The 25,349-nt window shown below is 38.5% G+C and overlaps 1 protein-coding gene across 2 annotated transcripts in view; it reads right to left on the reverse strand.

The window, feature by feature from the left end:
- Positions 1-3,683: 3,683 nt before the first annotated feature.
- Positions 3,684-25,349, reverse strand: part of fstl5 (follistatin-like 5) — a 191,669-nt gene continuing 170,003 nt past the window's right edge. For both annotated transcript variants that reach the window (XM_031317156.2, XM_031317158.2), the window contains 2 exons: positions 23,747-23,871; positions 3,684-6,066 (listed from right to left, as the gene is read on the reverse strand). In XM_031317156.2, coding sequence (XP_031173016.1) covers positions 5,364-6,066; positions 23,747-23,871 — 828 coding nt within the window. In that variant the 3' untranslated portion in view covers positions 3,684-5,363. The remainder of the gene's footprint in view (positions 6,067-23,746; positions 23,872-25,349) is intronic.

Consider the following 25,349-nt stretch of genomic DNA (forward strand, 5'->3'; position numbering starts at 1 on the left):
GGGTATTGTTTAAAAAAATGACGATACCAGTACCAATACCAGCACCCTTGCAGTGATACCGATGCCAATAGAGTACCTCATTGGATACCTTTTCATTCCATACCCATCATGTGAATGGAAGCATCTTGGCACGCTGAACTGCCAACTCCGTCAAATACACCGCGCTCGCTCGACTTCACCATGCCACAGACTGTATGGGTTGTAGATGCTGCAGTAGTGGGCCAATCACATGTCTCATTACATCGAAGAGTGTGGCAGTGTTTGGCTGCGAGCGAACCATACAAATAGTCTTTTTTTTGTGTTCTGGGTTTGAAAAAGGATCGAATGCAGATATCATAGACTGGAGACATTTCAATACCACTTGGTACTGGGTTATTTCGTTCGATACCATAAAGCAGGGGTCTCAAACTCAATTTACCTGGGGGCCGCTCGAGGCAGAGTGTGGGTCAGGCTGGGGCGCGTCAAGTATTCAACAAAAGTATTCTTTGTTTGTTTTCTTAAATAAATCTTGTTGCCTCAATAGACATTTTTTAAGATTGGCGACCCGGTTCTTTCTCTCATCTCCCTGGTATTTTGTATACTCCTCAGCATGTCTAGTTGAGTAATGACGTCTGATGTCATATTCCTTGTACACCGCAACTTTCTCTGTGCATATGAGACATGTAGGGGGGCTCCTGTGCTCGATAGAAAAAAATATTCCGTCTCCCACTTTCACTGAAATTGCCTGTGCTCGTCGCCAACCTTTCTCTTCACGGCACGTTTTGAGAGAGACATGACTGGAACTGGGTGAAGGCATATATTTTCCTTCACTCCGGAACACGTTTCTACCAAGTGAATAACGTTGATACTTCCGTTGACAACATACGCCACAGTCACGAGACTAGCTATGGTAGCCTGTAAGTGATAAAAAAATAAAATAAAAGCGTGGCAAGCGCGGCACACGCAACGACTTAGCAAAAAGGTGCATTTCAGAACAACGCGCGGGCCGCACTGACACTAAACTTTGATGTCAAGTAGGGGGGCCACAAAATATGAGACCCCTGCCATAAAGGTATTAAGTACCGATGTCCAGCCCTATGTGAGATATATATATATATATATATATATATATATATATATATATATATATATATATATATAGTGTTAAACTTATTTTCCCCTTTATTCCCCAAAATTCAGAGGGACATATTGTACTTTTTACTCCACTACATTTTTCTGACGACTATAGGTATTTATTAATTATACAGAATAAAAGAAAACATGATCATCTTATACAGGGACTTAAAAAGTCTAAAAAAAAGTCTAAAATTTCAAAATCATAATTTCAGGACATAAATGGTCTTACATTTGCTGAAGTATTGTGTTCTAGTTCTTAAATAATTTGAAACAGGTCTTAATTTTGCTAGGTCCATGTAACACTAACTCTAAAGCTCACTGAAATGTTTTTTTTTTTTAATTCCATGGTGTTGAAGTTCTTTCTTTCGTTCGTCCAAATATAATTTGCTGTATATGTACAGATTATTACTATATGCATGTTGCTTTTATTCAATTTGAATACATTTATTTACTTTGCAAGTACTTTTGTGACTCTGCATTTCATTGTACTTCAATGCCTTGATATATAGGTCTTACATTTCATTCATATTGGTTTTAAAAACGTGTTAAAAAGGTCTTAAATTTGACTTGTTGAAACCTGCAGAACCTGCTATAAAATCTGATCCATTGTTAAAAAACAGTAACATTCTGCTTAATGTTGTTAATGCAACAATAATATTAACCCACTAATGTAATGTAAATAATATAACTCTCTGAAAGGGCCCATCTCTAAATGAAACATCTCTAAATGCACAGTAGGGCACAGATTCTAGAGATTATTTTCATAATATCTTAGTTCTGATAGTAAGTTAAATTGCCTAGATATTGGCATAGGAAAAAACTATCGTGGATCATCCCTTTAATCGTTGATATACGATGCGATTGCCAATTGCCAATTGCAGAGCGATTGAACGGCCTGGACAATTTATTAATCTTGCAAAAGAGCAGTTTTAGTCTCAGCAACAGGTCTAGACACCATAAATGAATTGTATAGTAAATACAATAGCAGAGAATTTAAGAACGTTCTCTTTTGTCATAGACTTGGGTGAATGCAGTAGGTTTTTCATTATCAGTGGAAGAGGCCTATCTGATGTAGGGGTTGTTAAGATGGAAGTACCCCTCCACATAAATTTCGAAGATAAGCGTACAGCTTTATGCAGTTTGGAGGATCCTTTTATCCAAAACACCTGACTGAACCTGCAGCCACATGCATTTGAAAGATGAATAAGCCCAGAGGGAAAAATAACACACTGTCTGTCTGAAAGTGTTAGCTGTATTGAAACACAAGCATTTTGAATGTTTTCAGCAGAGAAATCTTTCCTGACACAGATCCTTGAGAATATAATGACATTTCATTGATGATACACTGGATTTGTCTTTCATGAATGTAAATTTGATAAAGAAAAATGCAGTGAATGAAATTGGCTTTGGAGCGGGAAGTAGATGTCTGACTTTGTTGTTTACAGATGAGCTGATTTTAAGATATTTCATGTTCACATCTGACCCTGAAGAAATGAAAGAGAATGTCCTTGCAACTCTTGACTCATTGTAAATTTACTGAATTTACTCTTTTTTGAGAAAAGTACCAACAATAATATTTCTACCAAAGATGACAGATGTAGTTTAAGGGCAAATATGGCCACAGCAAATACTAATTTGTATTTTACACTTGCTTTGCCAACATATTCACAAAGTTTCAGTTTGCAAAATTCATGCAATATTTTTAAAGACAAAATGCTGATCCTGCATACATTGTGAAAAACATTACATGTAAATGCCATCTCAGTCCTCAGTACAGACACTACCTATTAGCAAAGGTTTCAGTGAAACATAAAGTCAGGCTCTAGAGTAGACTACGATTATTTCCATTACTTTTGATACTTTTAAATACATTTTGCTTATAATCCTTGCATATTTTTACTCATTTAAAGTTTTGAATGGAAGACTTTTACTAAGTAAAGGATCTGAGTACTTCCTCCACCACTGTGACTGTGATACTAAATCACTTGCTTGTATAGTAATTATTTTTCTTTTGTACCATTTAAGTTTAGCATTTGCAGGTGAGCTGTAGTTCAGTTTAGCCTCACATCACCCTGAGCTACCCAAATTTACTCCCAGCTCAAAGTTGAGATAAGGAAGTGTAACTTTTTTTTATTTAGCCCTCAGGCAGTCATAAGATCATTCACATCCATGTCAGTCAGAATTTCCTTGTCAAAGAAAATGTAATTTATTTTAATGCATTTGATATACTGTAAACTGACTACATGACGAGTTACTTCAACCCATACTGCCCTGCTTTTCCTGGTAATTGTCTGCTTTTCTTTCACTTCACATATCTTTAAGTCTTAAAATTGTATTTTCTTTGTTTGCTAATTATAATATGTTATGTCTCTACAAGATAAATATACCCAAACGGACAACAGAGTCTTGACCTTGTTCTTGTAGCATCTCTTGTAGCATAATAATTGGCAACAGGCTGCTTTAACTCCTAAAGGAAACTTGTCAGAGGCGTGATGTGCCTGTGTCTACAGTGTCAACATCTACAGTTTCAAAGGTTGTGTTAATGAGATAAAGAGACGATACACTTGTTTTTCATGGTCTAGTTTTTATTGTTGGGTAAAATGACAAGCGTGTGTTTTCTCTATATAAATAACAATCACATGAAGGAACATACGACATGGCTATGTGGAGGTGAAAGCAGGGTGTGTGTTCACAATGTGCTTGGAGTACAAGATGTTTATAATGACAGCTGTGGAAGCTGTGGAGCTGAAGGAGTGTGTTGATTATGAACAGAATCTGCATGAATCTGTACATTAAATGGGAAACTAATGGTCAGCCGCTATGTACAGAACATAAATAGAGAGAATAGGTCAGAGGTCATCATCAGCAGTACAGTCAGGTTTAAAGGTTGGAAAACATGTGACGGGGGGAAGAAAAGAAATTAAAATCAAAACATATTTGAGTAAGGTTTAACAGGAAAGAAATAATGACATTGTATAGCCTGTACACATCAAAAGTCCTTACTAAATTTGAGATACAGTTGCCCATTGTGAGTGCTAGGGTGAAAATGCATAGAAATGTGTCCAGCTAGGAAACTGTTTCATTGACTGGCCAGCTACGTGTCTACTGCAGGAGCATTCAGAAAGAGTTTGTCATATTCAAAGCCTCAAAGACCCTCTACACAATACATCTACCCCACTCCCAAGTGTGCTAGCTCATCATTACTTCACATTAAAACATCCACTTGAAACATGCTGTCAAACAGAGCAGACAATGCATGTTTTTCAACAGTTCACTCTATTACACTCTAAGATGCTTGTCTAATCCTTTTTTGGTCCAGGGATATTAAAGTTATGATTTTCTTCACACATACACGAGTGCTCTATTGACTCATCGCAAAGGAACGTTCTGAAGTACATCTAATTTTACATAGTGTATAAAGATGGTACAATTTTACTAACATTGCCACTGACTTTCATTTTTCTGCTTTGGACTGAAAAGGAAAACAACATAAATATAATTCAAAATCTTCCAACGCTGGTTATAATTTTGAATCGAAGGTTACAGAGCGCACAACCATAATGAACCACTTAGTCTCTCGGCCTCCACTTCAAACAGGATGGGATCACAGCAAGGGCTCATTTTAATTAGACTGAATCGGCTGCGTTGGATGGACGGATAGACGAGAGCGGTAGATTTGTGAGGAACTACGCTCACCACAAATGCAGGGGTCAAAGGAGGAGGTGTAGTCTGCAGTCACACATGGAATAATTACTCTAATTCCTCTGATGGAGGGGAATTTTCCTTGAAGGCACAGGAAAAAGTTGGGGATGGGTAAACTTAAATTACAAGTTATTCTGGACATATACAGTATATATTTCGGCCAATTCACTTAAATATTAGTTTTGTTCAGAGATTATCTACAGCATTCCCACACACTGAATACAACCGATTGTGAATAGTAATATTCTTAGCATATTTACGGATTCATAACTTCCTGAAAAAGATTACCAGCAAGCTACTTTATGTTCACTTAAATGTGAACCACTCAGTGGGAAAAAAACTTGGCTTTGAGACCATATCAATCAAATTTTTATTTTTTTTGGGATGACAGGTTCTCATCCAATGGACTTACAAATGGTCAATTTGGTTTCTGAATCTGTGGTTTTCACGATTGCGTTCCCACAAAATAAAAAAAATCTGCAACAGAATTCAGTGCAAGAGTACCTTTGAGGAAAAGAAAGCTCATTGGGTCTTGACGTTACGATCTAAGAATCCCCAACCCACACCACCACGTTGCCTTTGAGGACATCGGTGATCTCACAGTTGAGCTTGTTGAGTCGTCCGTCCAGGATGAAGAGGGACTCTCTGGATGGGGTCATGAGGTACTGTCCGAACAGTCCGCTGCCCACCATTACCCTGTTCCTGCTGCTCCACGGCCACTCCAATGACTTGGTGGCCTCTTTCAAGCTCTTGATCATCTTCACTTTGCCGGTGCTCAGCTCCACAAACAGAGCGTCAGTTTGACGGCCGGAGCTGCCGAACACGTTGTACTGGTGGATCTCTGTGAAGGAGTGCTGGAAGGCCAGATCAGACAGGTGGAGGTTGGTGTGGATGTCAAAGGGCTCCTGGATCTCTCCATGCTCTGAGATCACCTGGATCCTCATCAGGCCGTCGCCATCGTCGACAGTGACCAAGTAGTGGCCATCTGGAGACGCGTATGGAGTGCCGGTGACGTCACGGTTTTGGCCGATCACACTATCTGTTACACCGTCCAAGATGAGTTGTGGCTGCGTGGCGCCGGTGGAGTCGGGCCTGCAGTTGACAAAGTAGTAGCCGCCGAGATGGGTGTAAGCTACAGACTTGGGGATGCAGTTATATTCCCGTAAGCTGATGTTTTTCACATACGATGCCGTCTCCAGGTCGATCTTGTGGAGGACAGGTTCATTTCGGTGAAGGATGAGGCCAAATCTGTAGACGAGAAAAAACAAAGAAAGTGATTTAATCAATAACACATTTTGACTTCTTGTAAACCCCAAATTATGACGTGGCTCTATGGCAATGACGATCGGTCAGTCCAGACTGAAATATCTCAACTACAGGATAGATACGTAGCCATCAAATGTTGTGCAGAGATCCGTGGTTCTCAGAGGATTAAGTCCGCAGAGTTCGTTAATGATCCAACTTTAAATACTAAAAGTTAAAAAATTACTAGTATCTTAATGACTTTAGTGATCCCCTGACTTTGAGCGCCTCCATTTATGGTGAAATGTCTTAAACTGTTGGAGGGAATACCATGAAATTCATATCCGCCTCAGGATTAATGGAATAACAACCTTGGTTATCCCTTAACTCATCTAGTGACATCATCAGGTCACATTTTCAACATGTTTAATACTGTAGTTCATGACTAAAATACCTGGAAAACATACTCATCAGCCTCAGATGTACTCTCTGTTGAGTGCTACTTACAGTAGCATGCTTAACACGCTAAACTAAGATGGTGAACACAAACACTAAACATCAGCATGTTAGCATTGTCATGAGAAGCATGTAAGCATGCTGATGTTGACTGGCATGGCTTTATTTCAGTTAGCCTAATAGCTGGTTTGATTTGCATTGAGAGATGATTTTATGGAAAGTACCCCATGCCAATCTCTAGGTATGGTGAAGGCTATGTGATGATGTGGGGCTATTTTAATTCCAAAGGCCAAGGGAACTTTATCAAGATGCATAGTATCCTGGATCCATGAAATAACTGGCCTTTTAAAAATAAAAATCTGCCTGCCTCTATGGGAATTTAACATAGGGGTGTCTATACTTATGCCCCCTGTATTTTAAGGAAGAACATTTATTCATTCATGATACATTATTCATTCACAAAGAAAATTGGTGTTCTCAAAGGTTGGATTTTTCCTATTTTTTTTCAATTAAGGCATTAAGATCAATTTGCAAAAGATGATTTTTTGAAACTATTTTCATTTATATTTTTGATTACAATGCTAAGGAGTTGCTGCATCCACCTAGCCCGGTCCTCCTGCTTCTCGTCATAGTCGTCAGATTCATTTACCATATAATCAATAATATAATCAGAGTAGAGGGAGGCAGGCCAGTACAGCCCGATCCGGTTGGGGAGAGTTCTAGCCCGACCAGGCTCCTCTCCTTAACCTGTCTCTCTTAATTATGCTGTTATAGTTTTAGACTGCCGGGGGACTTCCTTTGACACACTGAGCTTCTCTCTCCTCTCTCTTTCAATTTGTGTGCATCCATGTCCCAGAAATGCTTGTTACTAACCTAGCTCTGGGGAGCTTAACGTAACGCCCTGCAGTGCCTTGCTATGCCATGAACTACTACAACTACTGTTTCTTCTGTCATAGTTCCATTATCTTTATTGTGACTATTATTGCCAGTATTCATCACACCCCCAACCGGCACCTTCAGACACCGCCTACCAAGAGCATGGGTCTGTCCGAGGTTCTTCCTAAAAGGGAGTTTTCCTCGCCACTGTCGCACTAAATGCTTGCTCTTGGGGGAATTACTAGAATTGTTGGGTCCTTGTATATTATAGAGTGTGGTCTAGACCTACTCTATCTGTAAAGTGTCTTGAGATAACTCTTGTTATGATTTGATACTATAAATAAAATTGAATTGAATTGCTACACAGCTCTGTTACACTTGTGCTAGTAGATCGTTGATCATCTGTTTCTCCATGAAGAGAGAGAGTGAGAAAAAATGGTGCGCAACAATCAGCTGATAGTCAACAAGTCGGCTCTTTAGATCAAATTGTGGTCACCACTACGTATTTTCTTGTCTTTGTTTTTGGTAGTTGTTTTGTGTAGTTTCATCGTCCATATGACTCTGTGATTTACTTTTGTCGGGTCCGCTTCGTGAAATGGGTGATTAAGTTAGACTCAGGGCCAGATGTACTTACATTTACGAAAGTAGCGTTATCAGTGCCATGGCCAACCCGCAGAAAGTGCATGCTGTGATACATCAGCTTACATCGTATTTACCAAACCAGCAGTTCATCGACTCGAGATTCGATGTCCTCTTTGATTTCTTCCAGTAACTGTAATATTGCATGGCTGCTTAATCTGTAACGCTTAATGATTTCGTGTTTACTCAACTGAAAAAGTGTGATCCTTGTGGCAAAAATCTTTTCAGCTCGTCTCTTTGGCCTATGTCTTCATCTTGCTCAGATTACTGCTGTCATTTCACCAGGAGACATATGTGAGGAAACCCGCTTATGGCTGGTTTACACCTGCTTTTAAGAGGCGGAGAATTTTCACCGCAAAATAGAGGCACACTTTCACGGGCGGTTTTTGTACATACCGCGGAATACATAATTAGGCACACTTTACGCTACCCCTCCTATCTCTTTATGGGAAACTCCCACTTTCCCCTTCACCCTCCCATGAATGCATATGCATGACACGGAAAAGCGCAATTTGCCATTTTCAGTTCCAGCGACAGGCAGTCTGCGCTTTTACCTCAGTGCGGCCTGTTTGTACATACCTCGCCATGCTTTTACGTGCACGTCGCAAAAGCGTTAGTATACATCTGGCCATCAATATTTACTGTTGAGACGCTGAAGCATTGACGTCGTGCTATTATTGTGGTAAGCTAGTTTGATTTTGCAGTAGACACACTGTACAGAGTTTTCGTTTTAATTACGTTTGAACTGATTCCAAACTTTGGACACTTTCTGTCGTTTTCTCCAGCCTGTCTCTTCTCTTAGCCCCTCACTATTTACGCTCTCTTTCTTTATTTTGAAATCTGCGCCGTCAGTCTTCATGGCATGTGTTGCCAGCAACATTTTAGGAGTGTCTGCACCAACACCCCAGCCTTTTTGGATGTTAAGACAGCAGGAAATCTGAGTTAAAGTAATTTTGAAATTGTATATCTTTGTGGCCGGGTTGGGTCAGTGGGTAGAGCAGGCGCACATATACATAGAGGTTTATGCCTCGACGCCGAGGTCCAGGGTTCGAATCCGACCTGTGACGATTTCATGCATGTCTTCCCCCTCTCTCTCCCCTTTCTCACCTAGCTGTCCTGTCAAATAAATGTGAAAAAAGCCCATTAAATAATAATAAATAAAAATATTATCGTTTCCAAGGCTCATTAATTCTAAAGCAGCAAGTGGTAACATCTTAAAATAAAACAGCACAATCTATATATCAAGGTGCATCAACCTGAAAAAAATTGCAATTGATTTGTACTTGGTGATTATAATAATTGTTTGACTGGCATCATTTTTAAAAGAGGTTCAGGAAAAGGAAATGTAATGATTGCTGAGAGATCCATTTAACACTTCAACAGACAAATACTGGTCCCTGACAATCTTCATATTGACACCGTAGCATCATCTCCACACACTCCCCCCCCCAATATAATTATAGCAGTTTAATATGTGGGCATGGATCAGTGAAAATACTATTCATTACAAAAACCTAAAGAATCTTAATGGCATATTAAATTTTAACAGCTGAATGAGCTAACGGGGAATTTGCAAGGACCTGAGAGGCCTCAATTAAATGTGAATACCAGCTGATCGATGCTGACAGGTACTTCAATCATGCCATCATTCATCATCTTTCATGCCATTTCAACACCAAGCTGTCTGTACCTGCGAACAGAAAATGGCTATTTGAAATCCACGGCACACATTATCATCCCCTGTAAATGGAGTCATTGATCCAGAGATCGTTCTGACCACTGGGTCCCGGCAAGAGACTGCACTGAGGTGTTCTGTAAGTCTTATTTTAGAATTACGCCAGATTGGTTGTAGTTTGATGGCTAGTAGCTGTCGGACAATCTGGTGGATTTCTGGCATAAATTGTGGTCGGTTGTTTTGCAGTTTTGAGTAGTTCTGTGATCAGATTTCCCACATGGCTGCTGTCAAAAGATCTGTTATAAACTATAGTGAGCTTGTTTTAAAATTATTGGAGTAGTATTACATGTTTTGTGGCTACCGGTAGTCTCGACTGTGTTGTGATAGAAATAAAACTGAACTTTTGTCATCTTTCCAGCCATCTCCACAGTTTTCTTTATTTTTTTCTTGCACTCATGGTAGAATTACGCAAAGTAATGCTGCCTTTTTTCGTTTCGTTTTGAACGTTTTTTTTACATAGAGGCAAAATCTTTTCACATGCACATATCTCTCCAAAACGAAACTGCATTGAATCCAAGATTAAGACACTTTAGATTAGATTTGACAACTTTAACTGTTAATTCTGACCTGCAATAACGATGGGCTACTAGGAGTGTAACGGTGCATGTACTCGTACCAGACCATTTCGGTATAGGACTTTCGGAACAGTACAGGATTTTCGGAACGGTACACATAATGCAATCTTTAACAGAAATGATTAGGCCTGTTTTGCGTGTGGAACATACTTCAATTCCGAGTTCCCACACGAACATATTAAGTGGCGGACCAAAAGTTTGTTTAGTCTCCGCCCTGCACTTTAAGCGCTTACACCTCTTAATACATCCATGGCTTACACACAGTACGCTTATTCCAGCCATGCTTCCCGCTAGCTAGCTAGCGTCATGGCCAATGTAGAGAAGCCAGAGCTTGAAGACCCTCTGTTGTCATTAAGGTCTCCTGTTTGGGAACACTTCGGTTTCTCGGTGAAATACAAAAATGACAACAACTAGTGGATAAAACGAAAGTAGTGTGCCGACATTGCTCATTAGTGATCGGGAATGTTGGCAACACGTCAAACTTGCTAACTCACTTGAAACGGCACCACACAAATGTGAATATCGCTACTACAAGGTTAAAAATGACTGTAGTGCAAACGCAGCTCCCCTCTGCAATTTAACAGACTTTTGCTGGTAATTCAGATCAGGCCAAAGCATTAACAAATGCTATTGGTGTTTTTATAGCAGCGTATCTACGACCATATTCAGTTGTTGAAAACACTGATTTTAAACACATGACGGTGAAGGTGTTTGAGCCCCGGTATGAAATTCCTTCTCGCCCACATTTCAGCCATAAAGTCATACCAGCCAGTTATATTGTTTTAAAATCTTTATTTATTGGAGAACTTATTTGTAGTAGTTTGCAGCAGTATTTTATTTATTACTCTATTTATTACAATTCATTTAAAAGTTAGTTTAAAAAACTGTAAACTGATTATTTACAAAAGTTAATAATAAACAACAAGCACATTTTGTTGCTTCTTTACTTGTTATTTTCCCTTACTGTACCAAAAATGAACCGAACCGTGACTTCAAAACCGAGGTACGTACCGAACCATGATCTTTGTGTACCATTACACTAGGGCTGAACGATATACCGTTATCGTATCTATATCTAGATATGAACATTCAAGATATTAATATCGAAAAAGTAACGATATAAACGATAGATTTTCCTCCGCGCACGCCCTGCATGTACAGCTCTGGCAGTCACCATAATCACTTTTACGATTGCCTTTGAACGCACCATTACGGCCAGCCAACCACAAAGCTTAATTCATGTGGATCGACAGCTGAAGCCAGCCAATGACAAACATAGAAGGGCAGGAGTGAGGGAGACGGAGACTGACGCACACACACAGGACATTCACAGCTGGGAAATCGAAACGAAAGAAAAGTAACATGAGTGCGGAAGATAATGCGGCCGGTGGCGATGCAGAAACTAATTTTGTGCCAAAACATAAATCATCCTCCATTATTTGGAGGTATTTTGGATTTAGAAAGGATGATGTCAACCAGAGCGAGGTGTTGTGCAAGTCGTGCTTGGCGAAAATTGCGACGAAGCAAGGTAGCACAACAAACATGTTTCACCACCTGAAACAACACCATCATGTGCTGCACGAAGAGTGTATGACAATGAGAGAAACACTGGGGACTTCTCAGTCATCCCAAAAGAGGCCCAAGCAAAGTATGATTGCTGATGCTTTCAGTAGCGTTACACCATATGAGTCGACGTCCACCAGACATAAAGACATTACAGACGCTATAACTTATCACATTGCAAAAGACATGGTACCCGTGTACACAGTCTCAAAAGAGGGCTTTCAAAAAATGGTTCGCACGCTGGACAAGCGTTATAAACTACCATCCCGAACACATTTTAACCAAGTGGCCATTCCAAAACTCTATAATGAATGTAAAATGAAGGTTGAATCCAAGCTCCGCGAAATCGAGTATTTTTCTGAAAAATGCTTGATTTTCACCGAACCCGTAGTCGTATCGTATCGATATCGAGATATCTGGCATGAATATCGAGATATGAAATTTTGTCCATATCGTTCAGCCCTACATTACACGCCTATGGGCTACACAGTGTGTGTGTGTGTGCAGCTGACAGCAGCCAAAGCTAACTAGTACACTGTTCAATAAAGCATCAAGAACTGGGTGAAAGAATGTCGAGGAGACAAAGACAAATGTATATTAACTTAACAATGTTAACATATGGGAATTAATTGATTATATCTGTGGTCACCTCAGTACCTGAACACAACTGCTAACACTCTTCTGATGCAGTGAGTCGAGTGTTAACGCAGAGCGAAATAAACAGTGATCGTTTAATCTAAATGAGCCGCCTAGATGTAATGCTCTTTTGTTTTGATTTTGGACAGAGATACATAGATATACTTACAATTTTGCTTGCTGATCGCTGTTATCTTTGACATTCCTCAACAACTTTAAAATTAAGATTAAGACATACTTTATTGATCTCGCAATGGGGAAATTACATTTTTCACACTGTTGTTATACTAGTTATTACACACAGGCCTGAAATCCACACACATGCCCAGGACCTATACATGCACTAATGGAGAGATGTCAGAGTGAGGGGGCTGCCCATGACAGGCGCCCCGAGCAGTTGGGGGTTCGGTGCCTTGCTTAAGGGCACCTTGGCAGTGCACAGGAGGTGAACTGGCAACCCTTCCGTTCCCAAGCCAAGTCCCTACAGATTGAGCTACTGCCATCCCCAAATGTTAAACACTATCATTTAACCCTATGTTCCATTAAATTGTGCACACAAATTAGTTTCATTTATTTTTTCTTCAACACTGATACTTCATATTTCTTGGGTTAACTGCAAAACATGTTTGTCTTTTAAACTTGTATTAAATCTTTCACTTACAAACTTTATTCATATTATTTCGAGGATTTTAAATTTATATAAATCATCACCTCATCTTGAAATACAAAAATTATCATTTTTAGATAATGTAATTTATTTCACAACTGGATTTACCTCGATTGGAACTTATTTTATGAGAAATTTTTTTTGAGACTTGGAAAAATCTTTCTTCATTCAGTTATTCATTTCTGTCTAACTTCACAGTTGGAAGATTCGTACGTCTTGACTTTTATGTCAAGTAAACTGAATGTGTTAGATTAAATCCAAAGAAAGAGCTCTCACTAGGGCTGCAGCTATTGATTATTTTAGTAATCGAGTATTCTAGCGATTATTCCATCGATTAATTGAGTAATTGGATAAGAAATACTTTTGTTTTATTGAAGAGCAATAATATACAATAGTTTGGTTACATTTTTCGGAAAAAAAACATTTGTATATACATTGCTTACAATCTCTCAAAAAACTAAACATTAAGTGCAATAAAGTGTCATATTACATTGTTTTTAAAGAAAACATTTTCTGAAATGCAGTAACAACCTCAAATTAAGGCATACATTAAACATACATAAACATTACCTTAAAGCAGCCATATTATGCTCATTTTCAGGTTCATAATTGTATTTTAAGGTTGTACCAGAATAGGTTTACATGGTTTAATTTTCAAAAAACACCATATTTTTGTTGTACTGCACCGCTCTCTCTCACTGCTGCAGATCCTCTTTTCACCTGGTCTCTGTTTTAGCTACAGAGTGAGACCTCTTTTCTTCTTCTTCTTCTGTACTATCTTTGATTACACTGCACATGCCCAGTAGCTCAGATGTAGATCATGTCAGCTAGCTAGCTCCATAGACAGTGAAAGAAAGGCTGTTTCTACAACTTCGGTCAGTTACAAGGCAGGAGTAGCTGTGAGACTTCTAAATGAGGACGCACATGTAAGTAGTTCTTTTGTATTTATTTTGATTATGGTGAACTTGTGTGTGTTGTAGCAGTGCTTTGCTATTGAGAACGAGGTAGCATGCTAGCGTTAGCATGCTAGCGTTAGCATGCTAACGCTAACACTACGAGCTAATGGTTGCGGTTAGCCTGCTCGTTTCGGCTTGTGATGTCACAAGCCGTGCCAATTTTGAACAGCTCACCCAGAGACTGAAGGCAGGACACATTCAGAAACTGTATCTCACTCTAAACAGCATTGGTGGATTTTTTTCAAAGTTTGTATGTGTGTGGAAGCACCAGAGACACAAAAGAACACCCCAAATCCCAGAAAAAGGTGTTTTTTTTCATAATATGGGCACTTTAAGTTGTGCAACTTAACTTTCAGAACTACAAGTTTCAACCTCAGACTGATCTGTATCAAACCGAAAGGATCAAACTTTATTCTTAATCGTCACATACACACAGTACAATGTAGTGAAATTCTATTACTGCATTTAACCCATCCTAAGTATTAGGAGCAGTGGATAGCTATACATACAGTGTCCAGGGAGCAACTTAGGGTTCAGTGTCTTGCTCAGGGACACTTTGACATGTGGCTGGAGGATTGGGATTGATCCGCCAACCTCGTGGTTGTGGGGCAACCATTTTACCTCCGGGCCACAAGCCACCCCGTATATAGGCCTATATGTAAATATTAGTTATATATCAACCTATTTCCGTTTATATATTTGATTACAATGCTACACAGCTCTGTTACACTTGTGCTAGTAGATTGTTGATCAGCTGTTTCTCAGTGAAGAGAGAGAGTGAGAGAAAATGGTGTGCAACAATCACCTGTTTTTCCGGCTCTTTGGATCAAACTGTGGTCACCACTACGTATTTTCTTGTCTTTGATTTTGGTAGTTGTTGTGTTTGGTGTAGTCTCATCGTCCATATGACTCTGTGATTTACTTTTGTCGGGTCCGCTTCGTGGAATGGATGATTAAGTTAGACTCAATGTTTTCTGTTGAGATGCTGAAGCACTGATGTCGTGCTATTATTGTGGTAAGCTAGTTTGATTTTGCAGTAGACACACTGTACAGAGTTTTCGTTTTAATTACGTTTGAACTGATTCCAAACTTTGGACACTTTCTGTTTTCTCCAGCCTGTCTCTTCTCTTAGCCCCTTATGCTCTTTCTTCATTTTGTAATCAGTCTTCATGGCATGTGTTGCCAGCAGCGTCAGCCCGGTGTGCGACAGTAATACTCATCTGCGGAAACACCGTGAGCGATACAACGTTGGTAACATTAATTAAACAAAGCTTCGAGGCAAATCATTTTGCATCGAGGATTTTTAGTAATCGAATTATTCGAGTTACTCAAGGAATCGTTTCAGCCCTAGCTCTGACACTAATCAGGCTGGTTTTTGATCTTACTTTGTCCAACCTGTATAAGAAATAAGATCTAAGAAATGAGAATTTAGAAAACATAAAATAATACTGTGCAGTTTAAACCTGAAACCATTTGCCTATTACATCCACTGATGATTTACATACCTATATAACCGCTCTGCCTTTCAAACACTGCTTTAATTGTTTTGCTATTGATTGTATTTATCTGTTGTGACAGATCAATGGTAGTGCACACATACTGTGATATTTTGGTAACATGCTGAGAAGCTTAAGGTCAATGATGCATTTATCCTGCAATAACATGATTATTTTCAAGAAAAGCAAAAGCAAAATATTTTTGGTTCTCTACGGTTCTTGTTATTTTTTCTTTTAATCTTTAACACTCAAGAAAAATACTTCAGCATATGATATATAGCTAAAATTAGCATATTGAATGCATGTTGCACAATACATGCACACAGTAGCAGTTCTAGCTATTTTATTTCCGCTGTCATCATAGGTAACATGAAATCCAAAAATGTTCCCACACACCAGACTTATACGACGCTGGTGCACACTCCAGCTCCGGGCAGCCTTCCTTATCTCTCCCACTTGACATTTCTACACGTGACGTGACCTGCACACTCCACTTGAGGAGCGGTCGGCTCGGCTCGCCGCCTCTCAAAATCTGACGAAAATGTTTTAAACTGACCTTTGTCGATCAAAAAAACAGACAGGTTCAGCAACTGTATGGCCTATTTCTCGCTTAAAATGTTTTCAGAAACACGTTTCGGTGAACTATTTTAGTAAGATACGAGATCGTATTCAGAACGAGATGCCATTAGAGTCTGTTTTATAATTCGGGAGCAGCACGCTCATCCCGCTCGTCATTTCCGGTAAGTGTTTTAACATAGGTGTCGAAAGTAGGCACTACGGCAGTAAGTGGTTAGTGCACATTAAGAGTGTACTGACGAACCGTGCGACGCTCTGAACCGAGACAAGCGAACCAAACGGTTCGGATGATTTTTCATGAACGTACCACCCCTAGTTGATACATGATGAAATTAATAATCAGACATTGTTTGACCTCGCTCTAATGTGAACACAGCTGGGTTGCTTCAAAGGCAGCTGCAGATTGCTCTAAGCCAAACTAACAGCTGCCGTTTGTACAAAAGATTAATGCATTAAAGATTCTCCCTGGTTTTGCTTAACAGGGTTATGTTTAACTAAAGCTAATTCCCATTTTATTATCTTATCATGTCAATATTTTCAGTTAAAGAAATGACTGGGTCTCAACACTTGCTCTGCAGTTCAGTTAAAGCTCCTACGGGCAACATTCATGAACAGGGAACAGAACAATGAATGTTGCACAGTGAAAGATATCTATAAAACAGCAATTCTTGTTCAGCCATCCTCCAGCGCAAAAACATTGAATCAACATCTCGCTTGGCTTGTTTTGCCTGTGTCTGTGCGAAAAATAGGTGCAGGCTGCCTGAGCTGCAGGCTACTGTAGATGTGGGTAAAAATAAGAAATAACAGCTTTTTTGCTGACATGCAGAGTTGCCTGACTGTAAGTCGATGGTTTAATGAATGACAGCCCCCAGAAGTTCCTGCTCGCTTTATAGTAGCTGCTGAGGGAATCCCCTAGTCATTAAACAATCCTCGGAAGTTGCTGAATATATGTCGGCTGTTCGCACACTGCTCATGTTCCTAAATCGACTAATCAATGCTACGTTCCTGCCAACAGACAAATGGTTGTCTCGGTAAAAGATGAAAAAGAAGGCCACAAGGCAGCAGTTAATTTAAAGTTTCCTGCAGTAAAAACAGCTGTCTGAATAAAAAATATCCATGCACATACTGTACTAAAGCTCTTTGTTTACTTGTATACTGATATATTCTCCCAGCAAATATCAAAAAGACTACTGTACACCACTGTTAACAAGACTGAATTATGAGTTTGTAACAAAACTACTGCACATGGAGAACCAACAGCTTCTCAATGTGACATTTCCACCTGCTTTCATCTGAATGTCGTGAATCTCATCATGAATTAAGTCTGACTTGGTTAAACTAACTTTAGGTCAGTCACACAAAACAGACATATTTGCAATGGGCATTTCACAGTTTTCTAGTTAAATAGGTTATGAAAAGAAATGTTTTTTGCAGCTCTAAAAATGAGAAATAGTACAGTAAACTGTGACAGAATAATCTAATATCAGTTCAATTTAGCAGCCTGTCCACATTATTGCAGCTATACAGTGAGAATGTATTTGTATCTGTATGGTTGTAAGAGTTAAAGCACTACACATCAACTTGCCATTTTGTGTAACTATTGAGATGCACAAGATTTATACAATGTGCATGTACTTTTCCTTTTCCAGACATTACCAATTCCAGTATCAACCGCATCGTTTAAGTGTTGGAATCAATTAAAAACAAGCTTTATTTGGAACAATAAAAGGAAAAGAGTTACATTTAACAAACTAACCAAAACAAAAGAAGGAGGTGGCCTAGGCGTGCCCAATCTGCAGAGTTATTTTCAAGCAACACAGGTTAGTACAATAATGTTATGGACAAAAGATAAAGCAGACGCAAAGTGGTTACTAATAGAAAAGGAATCCGTACCAATATCCATAAAAACGTTACCGTATATAAATAAAGAGTTTGTGATTTAAAGAGTAAATCACAAAATAAATGATGATTTGAGATACTTTAGAGAAATGGCTTGGGATCCAGAATTTGTACCTGGCAACACAGATAATATATTGAAAATATGGGCATCAAAAGGATTGACAACATATATACAAATGGTTGAAAATAAAAAAGTAGACTCATTTCAGTCACTAGTCTCAAGGTACTACCTTGAACACAGCGATTTTTACAAATATCTGCAGGTAAGGTCATATCTTTTAAAAAATATCAAAAGTCAAGTCACCAGAGAAAAAAACCCCTTAATAATGGTGTTGACTAAAAATTATAATAAAGCTAATAAAAAAGCTCTGTCAAAAAATATATAAAACTATCGAAAGTAATACAAATATCAATAATGGATGCCAACAAAAGTGGATGGATAAAACAGGGGAGAGGCTGAGTGAAGAGGACTGGAGTCAGGTGTGCAGTGGAATACATAAAACAAACTCAAAATATTGGAAGGAATTTGCATGGAAAGTATATACCAGATTTTTCATTACCCCAAATAGTAAAATTAATAGCACTAGGAAATCGCACTGCTGGAGAAACTGCAATGAAGAGAAGGCGAATCACTCACATATTTTTCTGCCCTATGTTAAAATCATTCTGGCAACTGGTTATAACCGCAATAAAAATAACTTTAAATCTGAAAGAAACTATTAATCCAATACACATAATCCTAGGAAAATCACCACCTGAGCTAAAATAAGAGACGGACCAGTATTTATATTGAATTTTCAGAATTGCAGCCATGAAGCAGATAACAAGAAACTGGCTGAAACCATAAATACCAACAGTCCATGAAAGTTCCGAAATGGAGAGAATAACATACAGAATCAGAAATGAAGAATTGTATGAAATGAAAGACACTGGGCTAAATGGATACAATATAAAGCCAACAACTAAACTAGGAAAGTACGAGGAATTAAATAATAAAATATGTAAAGAAAAACAGAAACAGGGCCGGGTTGGGAAAGAAAAACATAACTCGACATGCATAGTTAAACGCACCTAAGAGGAGTAAATATGTACACGAATATACACACACATATGAATTATGAATAACAATGGATTTAAATTGTATATGTATACCAATTATTATGTAAAAAGATGTAGCTATTTGTTCATGCACTTCCCTCCTTTTCCTTAGTGTTTTTGGTAGACTAACTGACGAATGAATGTTATTGTTTTAATTTAAGGTATGGTGTGTTAAATTTTTACACACAAATCAACTCCTATATTTCTTAGGTAAAAGTTTGGGATTGTATGTATGTATGTGTGTATATATGTGCATACGTATATATGTATAGATGTATGTTTAGAAGTGGATAGGGGTGCAGATATATGATATATAAAGAAATGAGTTAAAGTGAATGAGGGGTAGGAAACTTTACAAGCTTCGGCTTTATCCTGCTCCTTTTCGGACAAATTTTAAAAATTAGAAATTGTAATAGTATTTTTAATATTTGTAAACACTGTATGGATATTGTTCTTTTTCCTTTGGTGTGTTGCTACACACTTTTTATTATATATATATATATATATATATATATATTTATTTATTTATTTATATATATATATTTTTATATATATATATTTTTATATATATATATATATATTTATATATATATATTTATATATTTATTTATATATATACATACATATAACCCTAACCCTTTTTTTTTACTGCATTATTGTACGGTAATGGTTTATAAATTAATTAAGGAATTGCAATAAAAGTATAAAAAAAATATTTATATAATGTAAAGGAGGTATGAGTTTTACATTTGAGCCACGTAAAAACACTGCAAAAAAATGGTAACACACTTTCCTGCAATCTTTCCTGCAGGCCCCAGTGGATCTAATTACAGCTGTGCCAGCAAACAAGCAAGAAGAGGAGGCGTGTTCCGGCGCAAACGTTCCCTAGTGCTATTTTGCAGTTTCAGAAAACAATTCCGCCACAGACCAGGAAAAACCTAGTCTAAAGTCAGTGGCGCGTTATTCAGATGCTATTTTAAGGGTGTGCACACCGCGCATACACTTTGCTTCTCTCATCTCACGGACCCAGCAGTTCCCATTTTTGCAAACCATACATAAATACAAGGAAAAATATGACCTTGTTTTACACAACATTTTCATGAATCATGGATGTGTTGATGAAATAAATGAGGAAATATTAGAGGACTTAAGGAGAGGTGATGTTGACCTGCATGTGCCGATGCCACTTAACCCTTGTTTTTGTATGTTTTTGTGACATTTCTTTATTTACATTTTGTCAAAAAGAAAAATCAATAGCAAACGTCGGTCTCCTCGGCTGTAAACCGCTCCTGGCGTGCGCCCATGGATGTATTAAGAGCGTGCGCCTAGAAAATCCACCATTATAATAGCAATGCGCCATGGAACAAGCGTGCCTACTTTTAAAGGGAATGTGAGATAACGCTCGGATTGGTTTATTGCACGTTACGCCCAAACCACATCTATGAGTAATGTAGCTACTTCAGATCAACCCATTTTAGATTTGCGTCGGGCGCAGGAGTCATTTATCCCGCCGGTATAATAGCAACAGAGCCCGAGATCCGCCCACAAAGCTACTTGCGTTTGGCGTTTGATACTTGTGTTTCAGATCGTTAAAATAGGGCCCTTAAAGGGTAACTACCGTTTTTTGTCAGACACTTAGAATATTAATCTGAGCCTGTCAGTGGCAAAACGAGCACTTTTGTGAAGTTTTTTGTAAATACAAGCTGCACAATTGACCTATTAACTTACATTGTAGCTTGTTTTGCTGCTGCCAACTGTAGCGATCTCGCTTAATACTGGACCAATTTCAAAGATTGTTGTTCCCATCAGTCACAGACACAGAAACAGGAAAATAGGGTCCAGCTACAGATGGACTGAGGTCCAGCCTACCAGGTAGGGCAAAATATTAGTTGATAGATATATCTCACAATATAAATTAGTCACCATATCTGTAGAGCTTTAAGATTCCCTAAAGATTAAATTCCCATGTTGTAAGGAAAAAGAAACGGATAATGCTGCATATTGTTTTTGAGAAGGTTTGCTTGCTCTCTGAGTGCCTTATTGGATGATGATAAAGTATGATACACTTTGTTGTATTTACTGTCTTTGTTGGCACAGGGATTTGTCAGAGTTAGAGGCAGGGTTGGTAACTATTTCCAATATACACTTTTAAATATATATATAAAAATTTACACCAGTGATCTTGTTTGTCTTAGATTTTAAGTAGCCTAGCGCTGTTTGGAACAGTCTCATTTACAATATTTGATAAATCAATCAAAAGAAAATGGACTACAATTTTGAGTTATGTTTCAAGTAGTCTGGTTCACCAAATTGCTGAGATAAAGCCTGACATCCCCCTTTCTGCTATCTATTTTGCAAGGGCACCTTTGCTGCATCCAGGGATAAGCGCCGTCCAAGGCGATTCTGATTGGTTTAAAGAACTACAAACAATCCTTTGTGTTTTTTCCCCTATCCCAGAATGATAAACTTTGTAGCCAGACCACACCATACATGTTATAAATACAAACCCCAATTCCAATGTAGTTGGGACGTTTTATAAAACGTAAATAAAAACAATACAATGATTTGCAAATCCTTTCCACCTGTATTTAATTGAATACACTGCAAAGGCAAGATATGTAATGTTCAAACTTTAAACTTTATTGTTTTTTTGCAAATATTCACTCATTTTGAATTTGATGCCTGCAACACATTCCAAAAAAGCTGGGACAGGGGCATGTCTACCACAGTTACATCTCCTTGCCTTTTAACAACACTCATTAAGCATTTGGGAACTGAGGACACTTATTGTTAAAGCTTTGTAGGTGGAATTCTTTCCCATTCTTGCTGGCTGTACGACTTCAGTTGTTCAACAGTCCGGGGTCTCCGTTCTCTCTATTTTATATTATATACTTTGCTCTTCATAATGCACCACACATTTTCAATGGGAGACAGGTCTGGACTGCAGGCAGGCCAGTTTAGTACCCGCACTCTTTTACTATGAAGCCACGCTGTTGTAATACGTGCAGAATGTGGCTTAGCATGGTCTTGCTGAAATAAGCAGGGACGTCCCTGAAAAAGACATTGATTGGATGGCAGCATATGTTGCTCCAAAACCTGTATATGTACCTTTCAGCATTAATGGTGCCTTCACAGCTGTGCAGGTTACCCATGCCATGGGCACTAACACACCCCCATACCATCACAGATGCTGGCTTTTGAACTTAGCGCTAATAACAATCTGGATGGTCCTTTCCCTCTTTGGCCTGGAGGCCATGTCGTCCATGATTTCCAAAAACAATTTGAAATGTGGACAGCACACTTTTCCACTTTGCGTCAGTCCTTCTCAGATGAGCTCTGGCCCAGAGAAGCCGGCGGTGTTTCTGGGTGTTGATTTATGGCTTTCGCTTTGCATTGTAGAGTCTCAACTTGCACTTGTAGATGTAGCAATGAACTTTGTTGACTTACAATGGTTTTCCAAAGTGTTTCTGAGCCCACGTGGTAATATCCTTTACATAATGATGTTGGTTTTTAATGCAGTGCTGCCTGAGAGATCGAAGGTCACAGCATTCAATGTTGGTTTTCGGCCCCGCCGCTTACGTGCAGAGGTTTCTCCAGATTCTCTGAGTCTTTTGATGATATTATGGACTATAGATGATGAAATCCTTAAATTCCTTGCAATTGTATGTTAAAGAACCGTTGTTCATAAGTTCATGTTGGACGATTTGCTCATGCAGTTGAGCCTTTTGGGGATGCTCCTTTAATACCCGATCATGACACTCCCATTTCCAATTAACCTGTTAACCTGTGGACTGTTCCAAACAGGTGTTTTTTGGCATTCCTCACTTTTCCCAGTCATTTGTTGCCCCTGTCCCAGCTTTTTTGGAACGTGTTGCAGGCATCAAATTCAAAATGAGTGAATATTTGCAAAAAAGATTTATGAGTTTGAACATTAAATATCTTGTCTTTGTAGTGTATTCAATATAATATAGGTGGAAAGGATTTGCAAATCATTGTATTCTCTTTTCATCTATGTTTTACACATGTCCCAACTTCACTGGAATTGAGGTTTGTAGCTTTGTTTCCGTTATGTAATGTAACTTATCGATAGTGTGTTATTAAAGTTTCAAATTTGTTTTAATCAAGAACATTTTTCTGTGGTGATCAGTGTTTATAATGCCCAACCCTACTGGCAGAATTACAAGACTGATCTTTTAGTAATAAAAAAAAATGTCATAAATTCAGGTATAAAAACTTAATTTGACAGCTGCTGTAACGCAGGTTTATTTTTAGAACTATTTCAGGTGATCGGTCACAGTCTCCTCTGCAGCACATATGACCTCTGGGCCTTTCTCCAAAAACCTCAATTACAGCCTTAACAGACAAGCACACACTCAATTTCATACAAAATGCCTGTCCAAATCATTATCGTAGCATTCAGTCTAGGAGAAAAAAGTGAATGAAATGCCAATGAGGTGAATGTAATTTGCGAATTAATTTACATTAGGAGTGTTCTTGGATCATACTGGACGCACCTGATGTGGTTAATGATGAGGCTGGTGGCGGGAATGAAGAAGTCGTCCACCTTGTCGAAGCGTCTGCCGATTGGCTGTGTGTGAACGGTGTGGTGGGAGACTCTTCCACTGGCCTGATTGATCACCTGGTGAACACCAATGAAAAGGTGGTGGGTGTCAAGCATGTCCGTGATGAGTCTATAACTCATACTTATTTGTAGCTCACAACCACAAGGGAGTAATACTTGTAATTGACGTTTTTCATGTAAAGTAAGAGTTTAATTTCATTAAAACCATGAAATACACTCAACAAAACACGTAATATGTTGCTATCATGTTTAACTGTGCTTGGGTGCACTGATGTTGGAGCTTCACAGTGGGAGGTGATGTGTGCTGTTGTCACTGGTGTCTAAATAATACTTGTGCATGCATGGAAGTGTGCAGAGATGTGATTGTGTGTAGGCAGGGTTTGCTTTGATTGTGCCACAATGCACAAAGCAAATTGCCACAGACCAAACCCCGCATTATAAATTTCTGTGCAGGCGATGACGAGAAGGTTTTTTTTAAGGAAGTAAAAAAACAACACTCAAGCTCAATCAAGATGACTCTCTTATACAGACATATTTATTGATTCTATTTATGGTATGATCTTCACCAGTAAGTATTTGGACGGTTTCACATTTCAGCTTTTCTGTATTCCGGCACACTAGATCTAAAATAAATTAGTAATGACACTGTCATTCAATTTGAGGGTGTTTACATCTATATTAAGTGGGCAGTGTAAGAATTAAAACCCTTTCATTGTCCTGCTGTAACATGAGGGGATTACATATACAAGACAATTTGTTAACCTAACATGGATGGGACTACAGCTACAACAATAAATTGGCCATGCTGATATTAGCTTATTGCAGACACCATACATCTCCTTTATTTACCTCAGCGCCAGAGAGAATGAGGCTTTTATTTCTAATTTCCTGTTCCTCAGTTAATGCAAACTGAACTTCCTCCATGTTTGCCTGTTGGTTGATTAATTCAGTATAATGTCAATTCCCACAGCACTTATTCCATCAGTAAAGCAAGAGTCATGTCAGGAGTTCAACTTTGCCTTTTTCTTCGAAAGATGTTAAGACACCATTAATGAAACTGGTAACACTTTATAATAATGGTACATTACATACAAAAAACTGACCAGTCACAGCAGTGTACATATATTCTGAAGAAGTGTAGTGTTGTAATCATGGTTAACTAAACATTACTTCTTCATCACTTCATCATGTTTGTGGCCCTTCAAATAAAGTGCTGACCTGGTCCATCTTTAACATTGATGAATGAGATATGATTAATGATGGCATAACATTAAATGTATTAAGAATTAAAGGAGTGGGTTGGCAAAATAATACTGAGGTCATGACATTGACACAAAATAAAGTATACTGCAGATGCATTTTTATAGTTGCTTTATTCAAAATAGCATAAGGCACTTAAACAGTACTGCCGAGTACAATGCTCAGCCAAGTAGGATGTCTATGAATTGTACTTTTTACTAACTTCTAAGTATCTGAACACCAGAAATGTCTTGACATTTTTTTATTTCAGGGGTCACAAAGATGATTGCTGCATA

The sequence above is a fragment of the Sander lucioperca genome, chromosome 1 (assembly GCF_008315115.2).
Source record: "Sander lucioperca isolate FBNREF2018 chromosome 1, SLUC_FBN_1.2, whole genome shotgun sequence".
Classification (NCBI taxonomy): Eukaryota; Metazoa; Chordata; class Actinopteri; order Perciformes; family Percidae; genus Sander; species Sander lucioperca.